At 47.1% G+C, this 21,246-nt stretch overlaps 2 protein-coding genes across 4 annotated transcripts in view; one reads left to right on the top strand and one right to left on the bottom strand.

The window, feature by feature from the left end:
* The window catches only part of taok3a (TAO kinase 3a), a 115,995-nt gene extending 98,421 nt beyond the window's left edge, over nt 1-17,574 (top strand). For all 3 annotated transcript variants that reach the window (XM_083644592.1, XM_083644593.1, XM_083644594.1), the window contains 7 exons: nt 5,501-5,737; nt 6,947-7,075; nt 8,519-8,722; nt 10,485-10,724; nt 11,313-11,525; nt 12,060-12,242; nt 16,072-17,574. In XM_083644592.1, coding sequence (XP_083500718.1) covers nt 5,501-5,737; nt 6,947-7,075; nt 8,519-8,722; nt 10,485-10,724; nt 11,313-11,525; nt 12,060-12,242; nt 16,072-16,233 — 1,368 coding nt within the window. In that variant the 3' untranslated portion in view covers nt 16,234-17,574. The remainder of the gene's footprint in view (nt 1-5,500; nt 5,738-6,946; nt 7,076-8,518; nt 8,723-10,484; nt 10,725-11,312; nt 11,526-12,059; nt 12,243-16,071) is intronic.
* An 819-nt stretch (nt 17,575-18,393) lies between these two features.
* On the bottom strand, nt 18,394-20,173 carry pebp1 (phosphatidylethanolamine binding protein 1). The gene is made up of 4 exons (XM_083644608.1): nt 19,984-20,173; nt 19,311-19,420; nt 19,037-19,137; nt 18,394-18,850 (listed from the first exon to the last, which is right to left on the bottom strand). The coding sequence occupies exons 1-4, from the start codon at nt 20,116-20,118 to the stop codon at nt 18,633-18,635; spliced, it is 564 nt and encodes a 187-aa protein (XP_083500734.1). The 5' UTR covers nt 20,119-20,173; the 3' UTR covers nt 18,394-18,632.
* Between the last annotated feature and the right edge of the window lie 1,073 nt (nt 20,174-21,246).

Here is a 21,246-nt window from a genome sequence, read left to right as displayed (position 1 = left end):
ACCCAAAAACACTAAAAACAGTAAAAATAAGAAAAGCTATTTGCAATGTACCTTGCATTTCTGAGCCCTTGTTGTCTAGTGGTGTATTTTCTACCCCACGTTATTCCTTTAATGTAATAAACAAAAATCCTATTTACTTAATGACAAAGGAGGGAATTGTATCTCCCTTCTTCTCCTTTCTCGAAAATACTCTCAGAAAAGAAAAAAGCAAAGAATTAGCTCCAACCCACCGCCCCCAACACCCCACCCCCACCCACCCCAACACCCCCACCACCCCCCCGTCACTTATCTGTCACCTGATCAGTCTGGGGTGATAGGAAACTCTGACCTCCAGCACTGCTTACTATTGTTTGCGTATCATTTGGGCGATCTAGGAATCTGAAGGTGGCGTTGCGCTCATCATAAGTCGCTGTGTGGATGAGAGCATCATCATCCCTGCGTGAGCAGGAAGAGGTGACACACGGCGTCGGCAGCTCAGTGTGGCACCGAGGCACTTTGTCTCAATCGTACTCTTCTATCTCCACCGTGTGACGGTACCGATCCTGCCCGCCGGCGGCCAAGGAATGACATCATCGCTTTCTGCCGAGCGCAGACGCGACATCCTCAGTTTGGCCTCAACTCGCTGAGACTGGAATCAGCAGGTAGAGAGAGAGAGAGAGAGAGAGAGGAAGAGAGAGAGAGAGAGAGGAAGAGAGAGAGAGAGAGAGAGAGGAAGAGAGAGAGAGAGAGAGAGAGAGAGGGAGAGAGAGAGAGAGGAAGAGAATGGAGGAGGGGGGGATGGCAAGTGTGATGGATCGCCAGAGAAAAGGCAAAGAGAGAGGAAATGAAACATAGTGCCGCTGTTAACTAGAATCCTCAGAGGCAGAAGCTTGGAAATTCTTGATTGAGACATTTGTGTTGTGAAAGAAATTGAATGCATTGGTCTCTTCTAAAGACAAAGGAGGGAATGGTGGGGACGGAGATGGAGACGGGGAAAGACGAGACGGAGGGAGAGTGATGGATGGAGAAACAGAGAGAGCGAGATGCAGGAGAAGGAAGAGAGGCAGAGAGGAAGTGAGGAGAGGGAAAAGACAGCAGAGAGCAAACGGACAGAGACAAGAGAGGCAGAGAGAAGAGAGGCAGAGACAAGAGAGGCAGAGACAAGAGAGGCAGAGAGGAACTGAGGAGAGGGAAAAGACAGCAGAGAGCAGACGGACAGAGACAAGAGAGGCAGAGAGAAGAGAGGCAGAGACAAGAGAGACAGAGAGGAAGAGAGGAGAGGGAAAAGACAGCAGAGAGCAGACGGACAGAGACAAGAGAGGCAGAGACAAGAGAGGCAGAGAGGAGAGGGAAAATACATCAGAGAGCAGACGGACAGAGACAAGAGAGACAGAGAGGAAGAGAGGAGAGGGAAAAGACAGCAGAGAGCAGACGGACAGAGACAAGAGAGGCAGAGAGGAGAGGGAAAAGACAGCAGAGAGCAGACGGACAGAGACAAGAGAGGCAGAGAGGAGAGGGAAAAGACAGCAGAGAGCAGACGGACAGAGACAAGGACAGATCAACAAACAAGAGGCCAGACAAAAAGAGCAGCGGAGATTGAGAGCCAGACCGACAGGAGGAGGATGGGTGAGATCTGTCACCCAGAGGTGACACGGAGCATCAGATAGCAGTCAGGAAAGACGTGCACGGCGGCCAGTACACACACACACACACACACACACACACACACACACACACACACACACACACACACACACACACACACACACACACACACACACTCTTCAGAGGTGCTGTGAAATGTGTCCTCTGCATTTGGTCCATGCTGGCTCGTCCTTCCTCCACGGCTCAAGCCAGGAGCAGTGGGCAGCCTGCAGCGCCCGGGGACCAACTTCCTCTTGACGGTCGCTGCTCAGGTGACCTCCTTCACATCTTCACATGTTTTGAGTGTGGGTGGAGGGAAGGCCAGCTGAGCACGGGGAGAACATGCAAACTCCACACGGACGCTTTTTACCAGATAGTCAAAAAGACAGAGAGGGCAAGAGAGAGAGTGAATGGGGGAGGGAAGAGAGAGAGACAGGGGTTATTATAGGTCAAAGAAAGCAACTATCAGACTGTAGAGGAAGGCGGTGAGACAGAGAGACAACAACTTCAGCGCAGCAAATTAGGTCTGTTTTTCAGGACTTATCCAAACATGCAACCCTCCCCACCAATCGGCAGCTTTTTTTTGGTGATATCTAACATGTAGGCTGTACCGAAGAGTCTTGAAGTTCACAGGCACATGTCATCGGAAGGTTGTCATTCTACCAGATGCTCCTCTAGTGTGGTTTGCGTCCCCTTTGCATCGCAAACAGACGGTGGAGAATACAGAAACCACACCGCCGTGCGTCTACAGGAAACAAGACAATAAGCATGTCTGCTTCCTGCGTTTAGCCTGACGACTTCACCAGATGCCGCCGTACGTCTGCGCCCGTGCTCAGCCCCTCCCTTCACATGCTCAGCCCCTCCCCTCACATGCTCAGCCCCTCCCTTCACATGCTCAGCCCCTCCCTTCACATGCTCAGCCCCTCCCCCCATGCTCAGCCCCTCCCTTCACATGCTCAGCCCCCTCCCTTCACATGCTCAGCCCCTCCCTTCACATGCTCAGCCCCTCCCTCCACATGCTCAGCCCCTCCCTTCACATGCTCAGCCCCTCCCTTCACATGCTCAGCCCCCTCCCTTCACATGCTCAGCCCCTCCCTTCACATGCTCAGCCCCTCCCTTCACATGCTCAGCCCCTCCCTTCACATGCTCAGCCCCTCCCTCCACATGCTCAGCCCCTCCCCCCGTGCTCAGCCCTCCCCTCCACATGGCAGCAGCATCCTGTTCCTGCGCTCTGCGAGCCGTCGCACTCAACACGGACTCAAAACGTTCAATTAGGATCATAATCACCACAAATTATTAGTTGTTATAAATCACGCAGCTGCTCACTTTCATCGTGCTATTTTCAAAACGTCAAGTTCACAGAAAGAAAGCATGTCTTTGCACTTACAGTATGCACCTCTTGGGGGGAAAATAATTGCAATGTTTTGCAAAGCGTGTTCCCCCATTCAGCAAATTGTGTGCTTATGTTGCACCTGCTGAGATCCCTCAGGAAGACAACCATGACCTGGCCTGGTCCATTACAGGGAGATCACTTATAACTGCTCCCCCTATTCAACACCTCAGGGCTTCCTCTACAACACATTGAACTTCCTCAGACAGACCACCTTGAATGGGCCAAATTAAAGGGACATTACACACAAATTGACCAGTCCAACCAGCAGTGAGTTCCCCAACTGGTCTCACTGGAACCTGCACCTTTTACCCTGCCGAATATCATGATCTCCCCCAACAGTCTCTGAGCCTCGTGTGAAAGGGACTGTCACATGACTGTCACATGACGTGACTTGGCCCTTGTGGCAGTGAAGCAAGTGACTAGGATTGGGAGCTGCTATTACAGTAGGGGTATTGATTCAGCAACAGATTAAGAGGGGAGGTCAACCCCCACCCCACCTCTCCTCTCTTCTCCTCTTGACTCTTATTTTACTTCTCATTTTTGCTTTCCCGTAACTCCCTCCATCTGCTCCCTCTCCCTTCTCCTTCGCCTCCATCTCTCTCTCTCTCTCTCCCTGCTCCTCTCCACCTCCCCCCCAACTCCTCTCACTCCTTCTCAATGAGGTATTCATGTGACCCACCTGCTGTCCGCCGCTTAGCGTTAGCCGCTCTAAAGAGACGCTCTGTGCTCTTGTTGGCCCGCAGAGTCGGCCTGCCTCATTCGCAGTTCACACGCCTGCCTCTGCCACTGCCTGCCTGCCCAGGGCGTGAACCGGGGGGGGGGGGGGGGGGGGGGGGGGTGCGAGGTCGGAGGAGGAGAGGGGGTCCTTGTCCAATAGGGGGGGGGGGGGGGGGTCTCGGGGCGGCATCAGAGCTGGGACAGGGTTCAGTTAGGCATAGGATGCCACACGAGGCTTCTGGATGCCGGTGCGCTTGGCTAACGTCGCCATCATGTTTGGCCTAAGGAGTTCGGGCGGGAGTTACGAGAAGATGAGGAGCGAGTACTACCTGGATGTGGAGAACCCTTTCTGTGCTCAGGTGGGTACCGCGTGGCTGGATGTGGAGAACCCTGTCTGTGCTCAGGTGGGTACCGCGTGGCCGGCTGGAGGTTTCGGTGGGAAAGCCGGTTGAGCGATGGCGCGGCAGCCGAGCAACGCCAGTGCTGCTGCTTTTGCGTAGCGCCGGTCTTAGATGAAACAGAAACTTTTGAGCAGTTTAAAGTTGTTGACATCGCTTCTGTTTCCTCGCTCAGTTTGTCTTGAAGCCACCTCAGATGCGTTGTTGGGCGCCCTGATCTGTGTAGCGATTGTGTAGATGAAAGAGCGTTTGTTGGGCTGCAGCGGTAACCTCATCCAAACAGGGAGACTGGCGAATTCACAGTGTTGCTTCTCAAGGTCTTTCTTTCTTTTCCATCGTCTCCATCATCAGTGTGAAATGTGTTCCTTGCCTCTCAAACTGACAAGTTGATGTTGAGCGGCTGCAGCAAAGAAAGACACATTACAGGATTAAATGAATCCTGTTTTTAAGTCTGCTCCCTCGTGGAACAGTTAACCTGGATTCACAGATTGGCAAGACATGAGACCAAGTCGCTTTGCTCCATGTCTCAAGCAAGTCCCAAGTCACTTTGTTTTGGGCAAGTCACAGGTTATGTCTTTTGTTATGGTAAGTCTCAAGTCAAGTCCCCCTGCCAAGATACTGCTGTCTTAACTTCCTCTATAAAGAGAAAAGACAAGGTATTTGTACCTGTCTAATAGTGATATTATTGGCCAATATTTTTTTATAATAAGATTATAATAAGAAATAGTCTAACATTAGAGCAGGAGGGTGTAACCTAATGACTCGACTAACTACTAATGTAACGAGTGCTTTCTCCTTGGGAAAAAACACATCCAGCGAGGAGCCTGACTGTTGCGTGTTGCCATAGCGAGGGAGCGTGACTGACAGCCAGTCATCCAATCATGACAAGGCTGTAAGGAGGAGCATGACTGAGTCATCCAATCATGACAATGCCATTCTCGGTGTGCACTCGCATACCCGATAATGTTACACAGACACTTGACAACGTTGAACATTTTAATATTTTACATTTAATATTTAAACTGACAAACACAAACAAGTCATTCGAGACATCATGTCTCGAGTCAAATCGGTCTTTAACTTCCAAGTCTAGTCTATTTTAGTGTTTTTTTGTCAAGTCACAACTCATCAAAGCAGTGACTTGAGTCAATTCGAGTCCAAGTCTCAAGTCCACATCTTTGCAGATCGGTAATGCATTTTTAACTGACAAACCTTGAGCTTCATGGTTTTAATCTTCCGTTCTGTTATTCTCTTATACACCACCTTGTTGACGTATGCATTGAATAAGACTTCTTCTCGGCCTTATTAAAGCTCACGTGCCCGGTTGTTACCTCTCGTCGCCTCACCTCAACCCTCGCTCCCCCTACAGGTGACGAAGCAGATCCACGAGCATGAGCAGGAGAGCGAGCTGCGCGAGCAGATGTCGGGCTACAAGCGCATGCGGCGGCAGCACCAGAAGCAGCTGATCGCCCTGGAGAACAAGCTGAAGGCGGAGATGGACGAGCACCGCCTCAAGCTGCAGAAGGAGGTGGAGACGCAGGCCAACAACGCCTACATCGAGCTGGAGAAGCTGGCCAAGCGGCACGCCGTGCACACCGACAAGGAGGTGGGGGTCGGGAGGGGGGATGGGGGGGGGGGGGGTGAATATATTTATACGGGACATGAGTGGAAAGGAATAAACGGATGCATAAGTACAACAACCCCTAAGCTAGTCCACAGATGATCATGCACCACATGACAATTGGCTAGGGGATCAAGTCTGCTTTAGAAGTTTGCTAAAGTTAAGGTTCAACATCGTTATTGTCCCAGAGGCAAATTGGTTATGCAGTCAGGTAAAAACAACATGGGACAAACACTGAGGATAAAAACTGAACATTAAAAAAAACATGCAACAGAATACCTCAAAATAAAATCATCATCATAATATCATTTATCCTAAACAGACAGTCCCGTAAAAACCTCCCTCTTGTCTGACAGAAGCAAAAGATCACGATTACAACTCCCTAGCATGCAAACATTATAGTGAACACTTGTGGAATATCTGTTCATTGAGGAGTTGAAAAGTGCATTTGAAAGTCTCACTGCCTGGGTGAGTTCCTGAAGTTTTATAGCGCTCAGGAAAGGCATTGCTGTTAATGATGATGATGCCTTCATTTGGAGCGCCACCGGCAGCCATAAATCACATGCTGCTAAGCAATGTCTTGTTAGGGCTTTACACACTGCTGCCACCCATTGATACTCGAGATGAAATGCAAGGGGCAGAAGTAGGTCACAGAACGTCACGCGTTGGAAAACAAACTGCATATCTGTCAGATGAGCACGCAGCATGCCAGCCGGGGAGATAGTATATCTGTTCATATGAAGCACCCTACACCCACAAACACATGTCCCCTGTCATGCCACAGTGAGTGTTGCTTCTCTCATCTTAACCAATGCAACAAGTCACTAGCTATTGCCATTGGCTTAACATTAGTCATTAATGCACTACTAATTAAAAACATGCATAAAGGTGATTTCCTCTTAAAGCGGGTTGGCATACACACATTATGCCATGTGGTGACTTTTATCCAAAGTGTCTTACAGTACCGTGAAGGCATGTCGTTTTAGCATGATTGGGAATCAAACCCCTAATTTTGGCAGTGTTGGTCCCAAACTGGAACCCATTGTGCTAGGGAGAACCACAGTGTAGCGCTGTGTAAGCCTGTGTTTGTTGGCAGTCTGGCGCTAGCTGTACCCAGCTGAGGCCTCCAGGCTAGCATGCAAAGCTAACGGCCCCACCCTCTGTTTTTCCTCCCGTTTTTCATGTGTCCCTCAGATGAAGACGACGTTGGCGGATGAGAAGAAGTTCCAGCAGCAGATCATGGCCCAGCAGAAGAAGGAGCTGACCACCTTCCTGGATAATCAAAAGAAGCAGTACAAGCTCTGCAAGGAGAAGATTAAGGAGGTCCGCCATGTTTTGTTGTTCTCCTCTTGCTCCTTTGCACATTTGTTGTTTACTGGTGAATCGGCCCTCCTCCACACAAACGTGCACATTCAATACCTCCCCAGTGCTCTGTCGGAAGTAGCTGTTGAGTCACCCTGCCTACTCACTATATACATACAGTACACACATGTACATGCACACATGTACACACATGTACATGCACACATGTACTCACAAACACACAGACAATGTGCGTATTGTGCGCCGCCTCCACAGCCTTGAAAGTGAACAGAGTCCAGAGAATCCTCCTGATGGCAGTGAGATACACTGTGTTTCTGTTAGATAAGTGACCAAAATTAGGTCAGCAGCACAGTTAAAAGAAAGCATCACTGGCAGGGAGAGATATAAAGGCTGTAGTGGAATTACGAACCACAGAGAGCGCGGATCAGGCTCATGTGTTAAAAGTATTAACCCGAGCTGTAGATTACCTTAAAGCCCATGAAAGGGAAAGAGAACTCACACCCGGGGGGGTGTGTGGGGGGGGGGGGGGTTGCAAAAGTGATCTATTTTTGTTTTTCAACCCTCCTCTGGCTATGGAAGTCATCTGTAGTTCGAGACAGAAGGTCAATTTAAGTTTGCCATATGCTTCCTACTGCAAATGTTTGATCTTGAGCATTGCATTTGAGAGAGTTCAGTTTAAATGGGGATGTATCATGGTAGGATGACTAACACGATGATTAACACGCATTTTTATTGAGACTACTATTTAATATTGTAGCTTTCCGTAGCATGGTATTTGACAGCAATCGAATACCTAAGGGATAATCAACGACTAGGTGTGCGTTATATGATTTTAATGCATGACATGGAGGCGAAGAACCACCCGGTCGTATCCTCGTAGCCGAGGATACGACCCTTGGATACGACCCGATTTGGTGCAGGGAAGCTAGTCCGCTCAGCTCATAGAGGTAGCTAGTTGAACGTTAGCTGTGCTGTTTGGTTAAACAGATGTGCAGGTTGGGTAGCAGATGAATTTACAACATGTAATTAGACTTGAGCCGGACTACGTCTGCGTTATACGGTTTTAATGCACACCTGCCGGCCAATCATAAACGAGTATTCACCCAGACCATGGTATAATTGACAATAATTGCTTTCCGCATATCTAATCACTTATTATCTCAAACCCAGGTCATCTTCTCGCCGACTTGCCACGATGGCTAGTACATTCCAAAATTCACCAGCAACTTTCTTTATTTTACCAGACAAATCGATGTTTGGAAGAGAAAGGAACCTTTAAATGACAGATTACCTCCCCAAAGTGTCTGGTGGAGTAGACAAACCTTCAGCCACAGTCAAAATGTACCAGCATTTTAATTCCCCTCTGTGATTACACTCTATGCTACACTTGCAACCACAAGCTCCTCTCACCAATCCTCTCCTCGATCTCCCACTGCGTTTCAGGAGATGAACGAGGACCACAGCACACCCAAGAAGGAGAAGCAGGAGCGTCTGTCCAAGCACAAGGAGAACATGCAGCACTCCCAGGCCGAGGAGGAGGCCCTCCTCCTGGGGCAGCAGAGGGTTTTCTATGACCGGAACTGCCGCGCCTTCAAGCGCAAAGTCATGATCAAGAGGCACGAGTTTGAGGTGGAACAGATCCGAGAGGTGCGGAGGCTGTGCGCTCTTACTGACGTGTGACGTCCAGGGTTTCTGCGGGTCCTTAAACAGTATAAAATCCGATAATCTGAATTTTAGGCCTTAAAATGTCTTAAATTCAACGGCATTTATATGTCTTAAATACAATTTTGCCACGTCTTAAATTGTTTGGGTTTTGAAGTTAACATTATTTTTATGAAGTTGCATTAAAATAACAATGCGTAACAAATTTGAAGCTGCTGCACCTTGGGCAAGAGAATGCTAAAATGAGGAACATTGGGTATAAAGACATTTGAGTTGTTCTGTATTGGAAGTCTTAAAGACATAAAGTCAGCAGCAACTGCCTGCTGCCATCCCCCCAATATAGTTTCACATCGGGAGCATCAAAGTCCCATTTTCCTTCATAACCCTCGTACTTTGTTTTGCCAGTATGGACATGAAATAGGTGTTAAATTACATTCGTAATCGTCTTAATAACAAGTCTTCAAGTGAACTTGTTGAAACCTGCAGAAACCCTGAAAGTCTGGTGTTCACTTTAGTGTGACACGCGCTCACATAATCTGTCATCTATAGCAATCATGAAATTGAAGCCATTTTTGTCCACATAGGCTCTCAAAGCATCTATATATCAGCTCAAGGAGTTGAATTGAAGAAGTGGGACCTGGATTATCAGTTGTTCTAGTTTTGACGTTCATGTGAACTTGGCCCCGCCGCCCTTAATCTAAATTTCAACACAAACCCACTTTTTCCCCCTCTCTCAGTAAACAGGAGTGTTCCCTCCCTCTCTCAGTAAACAGGAGTGTTCCCTGACCACTTACGCTCATTGTTTTTGCAGCGCTGCTGATGCTGCGAGGTGTTTCCCCACTAACTCTAAAGCTGATTACTGAAGAGTAAAGCAGGGCAACAATGCCATAATCCCCAAATCTGTTGCATAAATCTGGAGGAAGTATTAGCAGGTTCGAGGGCTTTCTATGTGCGAACACCCCAAACCCGGAGTCACGTTTTAGACGATAGTATGCTATTTTATTGATATATTTCCACTGTTGATAGTGATGATAACTTGTTGTCAATGGATAATCGCCCGGATCATTACCGGCACCAAGTCATCCGACCACATCGCCCCATTCTCATCCGACTTCACTGTTCAATATCGAATTGACTCACTTACAAAGACCTCCACAACCCACCCACCCACTATCTTTCTGACCTCCTGAGGGAGTACACCCCCTCCCGCTCCCTACGCTCTTCCTCAGCTGGTCTCCTGATCACTCCCACTTCACGCCTCTGCACCATGGGTGCTAGGGCCTTGAGCTGTACTGCTCCCAGGCTCTGGAACTCCCTACCCGCATACATTCAACAGTCTGACCGACCACATTTAAATCCCACCTCAAAACCTACCTGTTCAAACTGGCCTACTCATTCACTGACCCCCTCCCATACCGATTTGCTCGTGTTTGCTTCTTATCGTTTTCATATGCAGAACTGTTTTTATATGCATTGTAAGGCGGCCTTGGGTGTCTTGAAAGGTGCCTCCAAAATAAAAAGTATTATTATTATGATTATTATGATGATGATGATTATTATTATTGTCTAAACCTGCAGCAGTGAATGAACAGCTCGTGCAATTGATTCCTAACAGGGCCAAAAAAAGAATGCCCCACTCAACCTTCTAAAAGGATTCAATACAGGTTAGCTGTCCTGAAATAAACCTCACAGTCATCCATGCCCCCCCCTCCCCCCCCCCCCCCATCCTTCCTCTTCCTCTTCCCAGGAGCTGAACAGGAAGAAGACCCAGAAGGAGATGGAACATGCCATGTTGATCCGCCATGACGAGTCCACCCAGGAGCTGGAGCAGCGGCAGCTGAAGACGCTGCAGAAGCTTCGCATGGACCTGATCCGCATGCAGCACCAGACGGAGCTGGAGAACCAGATCGAGTACAACAACCGCCGCGAGCGCGAACTCCACCGCAAGCACGTGCTGGAGCTCAGGCAGCAGCCTAAGAACCTCAAGGTCAGTCCACCCAGAGCGAGACCTCAAGGTCAGTCCACCCAGACCGAGACAATTTGGCTACAGCAGTTGAAGTTCCCAAATCCAGGTTTTATGGGTGCAGTGGTTAGGTATGCAGACATACTGTAGATGCTTGAGAAGCAGGACTGGAAGACAAACAAAAATCTTTATCAACTTTATTTATTAAAATATGCGTTGATTTTTACAATTCTTCTGGTGTTGCTGAAAAGAGAGTTTGCAATCACCTTAAAGATGGCGCAAGCTGTGCGCAATAGCTTGTGTGTGTGTGCGTGTGCGTGTGTGTGTGTGTGTGTTTTGTAGTTGATGCAACATGTATGTAACAAATTAATGTGGGGGGAAATGGCAAAAGAACATACAAAAATATATTTTGAGGATACAGCCTGTGGCTGCATTGGGTTTAGTCTTATGCCATAAGACATTATATGAGATGATATCAGTAAAAATCCGAGGTATAACCTCACACCTGCAGGCATTAGTAGAACGAGGAACACCGATCCATAGGAAGGCTGTAAAACCGATCACTAATCCTATCACTCTCGCTGTCTTTGTCTCTTTCTCTCTCTCTGCCAGGCCTTGGAGCTGCAGATCAAGAAGCAGTTCCAGGACACCTGTAAGGTGCAGACCAAGCAGTACAAGGCCCTGCGCCACCACCAGATGGAAGTGACGCCCAAGGCCGAGCACAAGACTGTGCTTAAGGCCCTGAAGGACGAGCAGACGCGCAAGCTCGCCATCCTCGCCGAGCAGTACGAGCAGAGCATCAACGAAATGATGGCCTCCCAGGCGGTGAGTCCACAGGCAACGGAGTGTTTTTTTCCTACCTTTTTTCTCTCTCTCTTATAGCAACATCTGGGTGAGATGATTGAAAATATGTGTTAGAAAGAGAGATGGGGGGGGCTTGGTGTGGGCAGAAATGTAAAGGAACAGTTCACTCAAAAATTAAACTTTTGTCATCGTCTACTTACCCTCGTGCCAGTTGAAACACAGGTGAAGTTTGTTCATATAACACACAGGGAGGTTGCCAGCACAGCTCGAGAGAAAACCAGTCACCATTGACTTAGGTGCTGAAGTCACTAAAGTTTCATTTTTGGGTGAATTGTTCCTTTAAGCCATTGAAGGAGATTGTGAGGCTGTTAGTTCTTTCTCTCAGCCTATTGCTTATGTTTTATCTTTTTCTCGCCCCACCTTGTTTGTCCTCATCTCATCTGTCTCATCCATCTCCAATGTCCTGTCCTCCTGTTCTCGTCCTCTTCTGTCTCTACTCCCTCTGTCTGTACATCCCCTCTTCCTTGTCGCGGCGGGTTGGTTCGGCGGTGTCAGCTGCGTCTGGACGAGGCCCAGGAAGCGGAGTGCCAGGCCCTGAGGCAGCAGCTGCAGCAGGAGATGGAGCTGCTGAACGCCTACCAGAGCAAGATCAAGATGCAGACGGAGGCGCAGCACGAGCGCGAGCAGCACAAGCTGGAGCAGAAGGTGTCGCTGCGCCGGGCGCACCTGGAACAAAAGGTGTGTGTGTGGGGGGGATATGGCACTCGCGTAATTTTAAAGGGGCAAGCAGTAGGGTTTTTACTGCTCTGTAGCATGTCCGCTTTCTGCAGGCGCTCGATACAAATGACTCGACTTCTGGCCAGTATTCCCAAAGACGCACCCAATCTCCTTCCCCCTCACCTACGGTAGTCGCATTTTCAACTGCTCAACGATGGAGGACGGGACATTTACACTATAAAAAGCTAAAAAGCTTAATTCTCAACCCCCCTTCAAAAAGCAAACAACAAAGTGGTATTATTTCCGTATTTAAATTAGCTAGCTAACTCGACTCTATTGTGACACTTTCCATCTGAGAATTAATGGCACGGGTGGGGTGTGGAGACGAGTTCTAATCGATGTGGTTGCAATTTCTACTGGTTTCCAATAGAGATCGATAAAGCTCATAGATTACTTAATGCCCCCTTAAGAATCTGAAGTATGCAGGCATGTAGACAGATATAGACGGTATGTGTAGATAAATGGGATTTTTTTTAAATCATTATTATTATTAATTTAAAAGCACAACAACTAGGGGGGCACGGTGGTGCCCCCCTAGTTGCCCTCCTACTAGTTTCCCTCCTAGTCCGCATGTCCTCGAGTGCCCACCGCCCGGGTGGGGTCGTCAAAAGGGCCTTTCTGTGTGGAGTTTGCATGTTCTCCCCGTGCCTCCCGGGGGTTTCCTTCATATAGGAACCCCCTTCACCAAAACATGCAATATCCTGGTTGCTAATGTGGTTCCGCCTGTTCAGAGGGAGGGGAACTGGTTGGAATAGCGTGAACCTCCCACGTGCTATGTCCTACCGGTGAAGCTTCCCCTGTCAGGTGAAAAGAAGCGGCTGGCTAACTGCCCATGTCTCGGAGGAAGCATGGAGCCAGTTTCGGCTCTCCCCAGATCGGCAGAGGGTGGAGCAGCAACCAGGATAAATAAAAGTAAAATTGGCACTAAGGGGGATAAAAAAAATGGGATAAAAAAATCTGGGGGTGGGGGGGGGCACAACAACTCAGAAGGGTATCATGACACCCACAAAATCTTGGTAATAATTTCAAATATGAACAGGCCAGTTCTGGTTTGTGCAGCATGGATGCTTCAGCAAACAGGTCCAGATCCACATTTGCATACACCTCAGCAGGCAGGGAGGCATGAGAGCAGAACCAGACAGACATTCATGAGCACACACACACACACACACTCACACACACACACACACACACACACACACACACACACACACACACACTTCCCTCACCGCAGGTGGTGATGAGATGTCTGCTCAGAGAGCACACTCCTATTGCGGCGAAGTCTCTACACATTCACGTTGTTTTGTTATTACGTCATCTATTCATAACGAGCCATCTAATGTTAAACGTGGCATTTAGCAGTTATTTTAAAACGAATGGGTATGAGGTACTAATAAGACACAAAGACGTGCAGTCTGTCAATATCTTAACACCTTAAGTGCCATAGCCGAAATAATTCGTCTTACATAATCCAGCGCTTGAGTGCCAGAGCCGAAATAACTCGTCTTACATGTTTTTTTGACGGTGGGACATCAATCAACCCCTTTTACATCTTCCAGATAACTATTTGGAGCAAGAGCATGCGTGTAATCTATTTTACCGACCACTAAGTGGCGACAGAGACCGAGAGAAGTCACAGCCACGGGACCCAAAAGCCACAAAACCAGCCGCCTCCCGCGGAAAAGCCCGGACACACACACACAGAACGGACAGAGATCCCTTCCCCCCAGAGCCGCGCAGCAACGCGCGAACACACACACACACACACACACACACACACACACACACACACACACACACACACACACACACACACACACACACACACACACACACACACACACACACCGCGGGAGAAAGCCATTCAAGGAAATGGCGACGCGATTTTACAGTAATCCGTTTCAGACTCGTCTTGCCCGACAGACAGGCAGGCAGGCACGCAGACAGACAGGCAGGCAGCACAACGCGCTTCTGACACGCCCGCTGAAGCCAGGAGGAAGGAGGAGAAGACACACGGAGGGAGGAGTTTGAATGAGAGGGGTGTTTCCTGTTGTTATGGAGGAAATTACTGTTCAAAACTATTGTTTAGAATGTCTGACGGTCTTACTGATGCCAAAAATGAATGGTTAAAGTGACTGTTTCACAAAAAGCCATTTATCTCTGAATAAATTTCCAGACGCTGAAACCATGCTGTACTCAACGGCTAATATCTACATAACTACTAACTCTGCAAACTAACTCTTTTAGACAGAGAAAGCACACATTCTATTAGTTATTTTTAGATGATTGGTGTTCATGAATTCTTAACAGAAAAGAATCCTCGGCTCTTCTAAAATGAGCCAGAATCGTCAAAAACACCCCTGGCACAACTTACCTACAGGAATGAAAACATGGCTGGCATTCAATGTGTTAAGAGCTTGTTGCGAATACATAGCGAAGACCGTATTTATTGACTAGTCTGAGCGAGTGCTGTATAATCGTTCTTCGACTCCCACGACCACGAGCGTTAATTTGAAAATACACGTCCTCTCGAATATTTGATCTAACATCACTCAGGTGTAAATAGCCATTTTTCTGGTGGTTTTTATTTGTTTTATTTAGTCATAAATCTAATTCTGCTGTTTTGTTTTGCTTTTGTTGATGGCACTAATCTAATGTCTGAAATGAAACAATAAAAAAAAATATATATAAATCTAATTCTAAACAGTCCTCCCCTTCCTCATGTTGTTAGTTCTTCCCACATTTGTATTTGAAAATGCAGCTGTTGGTCAGTCTGGCAAGTATCTTTTATACTTGCTTTTATGCTCTGCATTGTTAACATAATTCAGTGAATTTGTGCCCCCTCAGAAATGTTGGGCGCACTACCCTGGTGTGGAGTCCACACTCCTTTTTCGTATGACCACTTAGACCATCTGCCAGGCATGTCAGTGACAGGAGACGTGATGAGAGCGGCCGAGTCGAGGCACTCTACAAAGTGACCGACGTCATCGCAGTCTGGTAGACGGCGCTCCGACAACAAAGGGAGAGACGTTTGAAAAGCCGGTTCCTTTTGGGCTCTGTCGGTGCTGTAGAAGCTGCAGGGATGCGACGCCATCTTCTGGCCGCAGTCTGATCTGCACTCCGGCACAGATGATGTAATGGTTTTAGAGGGACTATTGTCCTCGGTTCGGTTTACGGTCAGAGTCTGGAGTTTTCTGTGCATGCTCAGTAGTTCGGCAGATTGCCGTATTGCGCTTTGCAGTGCTTTGTCCGCACCTGTGGATTTGTATGCTGGTGCTGATCTGGTTATTGGGCTGAAACGGACGACAGCTGCAACTAGTGCCAGGACAGAACCTTCACCTTAGTTTACCTTCATGTACCTGTATCTTCTTAATATATACCACGTACCCCCAAATGAAGTCTGCGTCAACTGACAGATTCCACATTACGTCATATATCCACGGTTATTTCTGTAAATTAGAGGACTGAAATAACAATGAGACTTTGTGAATAAAACTAAAACGATCTTCTCTAAACTAAAAGATAATAAAATATACGTTTACACTTTATATACATACAATGTACAAATACACATTTATATATATGTACACACTTTTTGTTGATTTGCAGATAGGAAGAGAATGGATTTTGAACAGAGAATTTTGAAAGTAGCCCCCAGTTCGTTTAGGATGTATTTGGAAAAATGATTTACATTGATACATTTCAATTAGATTTATTACATTCTCACACGATAGCTGCAATCCCAAACCTACAGTAACCCTGCCTCTCTTGTGTCTCCTTCCTCCTGCAGATTGAAGAGGAGCTGGTTTCCCTTCAGAAGGAGCGAACCGACCGCATCAAGCACCTGCTGGAGCGCCAGGAGCGCGAGAGCGACAGCTTCGACATGGAGAGCATCCGACTGGGCTTCGGCAACCTGGCCGCCCTGGACTATCCCAAGGATGACTACAGATGAGGGAGGGGCTGCTGCTGCTGCCACCATCATCTCTTTCGGTCCCGGGCGTCTTATCTGCCTCAGAACAACCCCCCCTCCTCCTCTTCCTCATCCCCCTCTTTTTGCCCCCAACCCACCCGACAGCGCGGGGTGTTTCGCTGCTGATGTCACATACAAAACGGCTCCAGATTCAGTTACGGTGTCTTGTGTTCCCGGACCGGTTAGAGCTGATGGCAGGTTCGCCTCCCGTCCCAACCCCCCCCCCCCACCCTAAATAACTCCTCCCCTCCCAAACCACACGGTGTCACAAGATGACAAAAAAAAAAAAACACCACCATGCTGGATAACTTCCTGTAGTTGTCATGTTTTTGTAAGAATAATGATAACGTTGTCAGTGTTCTTCTGTTTCTCGTGCGATGATGACACTTTTGGTGTGATGAAAAGTGGAGAACAAGAGAGAAGGGAGAGAAAACCGAGGGGCAATACGGAGAGCCGAGCCACGGCCATGCACATTTTTTTTTAGAGGTTATTCTTTTTATTCTTTTAATTTTTTTTTTCTCCTGTCTCAAGCCGCGCAAAAAAGAAACAAACAAAAAATCTTACAAAGCGAAAAAGTCAACAGCCGATCCTTCCGCAGCCGTTTCTTTGGCGCTGCTTCTTTCAACACTTTTTTGGTATTTATTCATCAGGAAATTTTTACAACAAATTTGAATAATTTGATACTTTGAGAGAAAATGTCATGATGTACATACCGATGATGTCATGATGATGTCATGATGTACATACCGGGTACGCTCAATAATAAATGTGACTCCTTTGAGTGAATTTGATTACTGAGGGGTGAGGATGTATCGTGGTACTTCTCTGTGATTACTGAGGGGGGAGAGGATATATCATGGTACTTCTCTGTGATTACTTTGGGGGGAGAGGATAATATCATGGTACTTCTCTGTGTATCATACTGATTTCTCTGCACTGGCAGCCAATGTGAATAACACATGTGAACTCTGATGACTCCCAGCTAGCACAAAGGGCTTCATGGGGGGAGGGGGGGGCTTGTATTTTGTGTATAGAAGGATTTATGGAGAGCTTTTACTTATTTTCGTATCGTATTTTAACTGTTACTCAAATCAAAAAAATTAAGCTCTTTTTTTATCCCCCCTCCTCATATTTTATTTTATTAGTATTTTAAGTTGAGTAATCTTGTCAATCTGAACTTTATTTGAATTTGTCTAATTTTTTTTTTTTTTTTTGCTTTAACCACAAGTCTCAAGCTGTGTATTTTCTTACCAGACCAGTATGATGCTTTATTATTGCATGCACTTTAATTTCTTTTCCAGGTTAAAAGAAAGCATGAATCTGTCAGAGCTTTTAATTATATTTGTAAATAAAGTGTTCATCACACAAACTATGGATATTGGTTATTCGTGTCTACGGTTAATTCCCTACATGCCTTTATTTACTGTGTGGAAATACCTAAACACGTGCTGATGAAATGAACAAACAAGACTATGACACAATCGGGACAGATTTAAGGACTCTGTACCTGATCACGCGTGGATTGAAAGGGGTTTATGTAACTATGGCCAGAGTGAAAATAATTCAGCACATGCTCGTTCAGGACATTGTACCCTGAAACAATACTGGGGAGTGAAATTCAGCAATACGGGTTTAACTGGAGCCGAGGACAAGCAACAAATCCTCGTCTCATGTTATAAAGAGTGAAAAGGTCTACAGGGAAATCCCAGAGAATTTGTCCAGTCAGCGAGAACATGGCTCACACAGATCTATGGGACCAAAGTGAGCAAAGTTCATGGTAAATAATCCAGTCTACAATATGGGGTGGAATGTAATGCAACTTCCAAAATAAGCCTAACCCCAAAGATTTAATTCTCTGTAATTAACAATTCGACATGTAGTACTTACCAGAAAGTTAGAGCTAAATCATTATAGTTGCATTAAAGTAGACCCAAATATAAATAACCATTCCGTGTAATCTGTCCAACAAAAAGTGAAAACAAAATCCACTGGACTTTTTGTTCATCTTTCGACCTGGAAGACTGTTAGAAATCTCCAGACACGTCCCATGTTATGTTACAGAGGGTGAATAAATGATGTGGGGGGTTCAAAGTCGACCCGTGTGCCATCAGATCAGAAAACACTTCCATAAAGAACACAGCATCTCAGTGATCAACAGATTTATTGTGCATGATGAGGTCATTGAGGAAAGTTGTTTTTTAGCCAGTTAGTTTGATAACATACATGGGTAGGCAGCAGAGCAGAGAAATGCTATTCAGTTGCACAATGAAAAGGCTTAATTACTGTTGGGGTTTTTGCTGCTTTGCAAGAATGGGAATTTCCTACGGTTTGGGAATCCCTAGTGCTGGACGCTGTGAGGTGGAGCAGTCTTTTGTTTGGTTCTACTTCCCGGCCAGCTGCTCGTACAGTTTGGGCACGTAGTCGTCCCACTCGGCCTGGTAGCAGGTCCCGGCCAGCGGGGCTCCCAGCCCGTACTTCTGCCTGAAGCTCTGGATCCTGAACTTGCCACGGTTGTCTCCGGACCGGTTGGTGAGGACGGCCTCTGTGCAGGACACGCTGCCTGACTGCTCATACACCAGCCACACGTATCTGTGGAGACCTGAGGAGAGTGGAGAGACAGGCTGGGGTTACTCACTGATGAAATCACAATTGCTCGAGTGACATCACTGATGACTGCGCAAGTGACAGCTTTGTTCACCTCAACCAGTCTCCACCTTAGGACTTGAGCGCGTTCCATCGCGCTGTCAATCAGATCAGCAGTTTGCCAGCTGTTTGGTATTCTTACCTGTGCCCTTGGGAGGACCAGAACCCACGTAGTCAGACATGACGCAGCCACTGGACACGTCATTCCCTTTCATGTTGACCACCAGGAAGTGGTGCCACTCTCTTTGGGAAAAGCAAAGCACCAATTTAGAATGGATATACAAAATTTAAGAATGATGGAAATTAATGAAATGGCAAAAAAGCAACCGACTCCTGTCCTGCCTTCCAGACAGACAGAAGTTGGTGAGCTAGGCGTTTTAAGGGACAGTGGAGGCCTGTATGCTTCTTCACCCCACCTGAATTTGGGGTCTTTCCTGCTGGGGGCATCTGGGTCAGTCAGGGCCAGGGTGTACAGCTTACCAGGGTCACATCCTTGCCACTCAATGGAGGTGGGTCGATTCTGCACCTGGAGGGACAAAGAGGCCATTTACACCTGGCACTAACATACCTTTTCTGTGATCAGATTGCAATCGGATAGTGCTTGACCACTTGAAAGTACAGGTGTAAACACCCCCGAGACACATTGAAGACGGATTGGGATCTGATCGGCCAAACCACCTCCGGAGGTGGTCAGGGACACATTGTGACCGGACACCCATTTTGGGTGATCATTCATATTTCAATCTGATCACCCAAAATGCATGTTAACTTCAGGTGTAGACTTGTAGACGCATTAGAAAATGCATTGACAGTTTTTGGGCAGACAAGATTTTAGCCTGTCTGCCCGTGTGGCGGCGCTGTTCAGCATTTTATAACGTTATTATTGCATCGCCAAGAAGCAGACATGCTGGATGTAACGTTAACGATACATTCATTGTCAGTGAACATTTACAGGCATGCCGACGCAAAATACGTGTATGACCAGGTTATTTTTTATTTATTTTAGATACATTTGATGCTCAAAAAACCACGCTAACCTGACACTGTGCTGGTTAGCTTACTAGCTAATGTTAGCTAACGTTAACTAACCTGTGTTGGCGTGAGTACTTTACCGAGTTCGTCGATTTCAACAGAACCATATTTAACGGCCAGAGCTTGTGTGGGCTTTTCCTCGACTTCCAGCAAGGCAAGAGGCCCGGTCCACTGGCTTAAATCCACAGGCATTTTCACCAACTCGCAAGTAGCAGATCGTTGCAGACAGTGCAAGTATATAGACAGATAGTGCTGCGTTCAGGACATGTCAGAAAAAGCGAAACCTGGCGACAGGTCGTTGCTGAAGCTTGCACGCGCAGTCAGTCGCCCACAGTTGATTTGGAAATCATCCATAAACAAATATATTATTCCATTTTCGTGAGCTGTAGCTGTTTCTAGTTGCCTGAATACAACTGATGTATTTTCTTTATTCCCTGGAACTACGTTTAAACTAGGAACTATGTTTACCGCCTGTGTTGACACATGTCCGAAATTGATGACGGCATGTGGGGAGGAGATATCACAGTCGAGCCTACAGATTAATCAAATAGTCAAACTTGTGTTCACCACATGGAGGCTGCTATAAAATGTTTTAAACCAGTGTGCAGCTCGTGCCGCGGGGAATCCGACATAGCCTGAACGCAGCATATGGCACGGGCTGCAGGCAGACGCAAGATGGCGCAGTCGAGTCGACGCCTGATCCACATGCTCCAATAACTCACTTTCTATTTTAAGTCATCTAATTAAAAATATATATATACTCTTGACTACTCGTGAGATGAGTCCTGTGGTGCGGATAAATTTGGCTTGTAGGCTAAGGGCTCTCACTTTCATATCAAGTCAAGATTTTTCTATTCACATGAATTTCGTGTGTGCGTGTGTGTGTGTGTGTGTGTGTGTGTGTGTGTGTGTGTGTGTGTGTGTGTGTGTGTGTGTGTGTGTGTGTGTGTGTGTGTGTGTGTGTGTGTGTGTGTGTGTGTGTGTGTGTGCGTGTGTGTGCGCGCGCGCGCGTGTGTGTGCGTGCGTGCGTGTGTATATTGCGGTTTGACAACAACAAATGTCCTATGATGGTGTCAGTCAATAGTCATTCATTCACCACCACCACCACCACCACCACCACCATAATACTTCAAATAATACAGTATCAGATCGCAGTTTTCACACCACCACCACATAATACGAGGGATGACCCAAGCAGCATTTTGGTAAACAAACCGCGTCGGACTCGGTGGCAACGGCAATAGAACTCTATGGAGCGTGAGCTTTGGGATGCTTGAGTGTCTGACTCTAAACGGTTGACTCCGTTTACACATTTTTGTT

The sequence above is a fragment of the Poromitra crassiceps genome (genome assembly GCF_964638095.1).
Source record: "Poromitra crassiceps genome assembly, chromosome: 10".
Taxonomy (NCBI): Eukaryota; Metazoa; Chordata; class Actinopteri; order Beryciformes; family Melamphaidae; genus Poromitra; species Poromitra crassiceps.
This window is presented reverse-complemented; position numbering and strand designations above follow the sequence as displayed.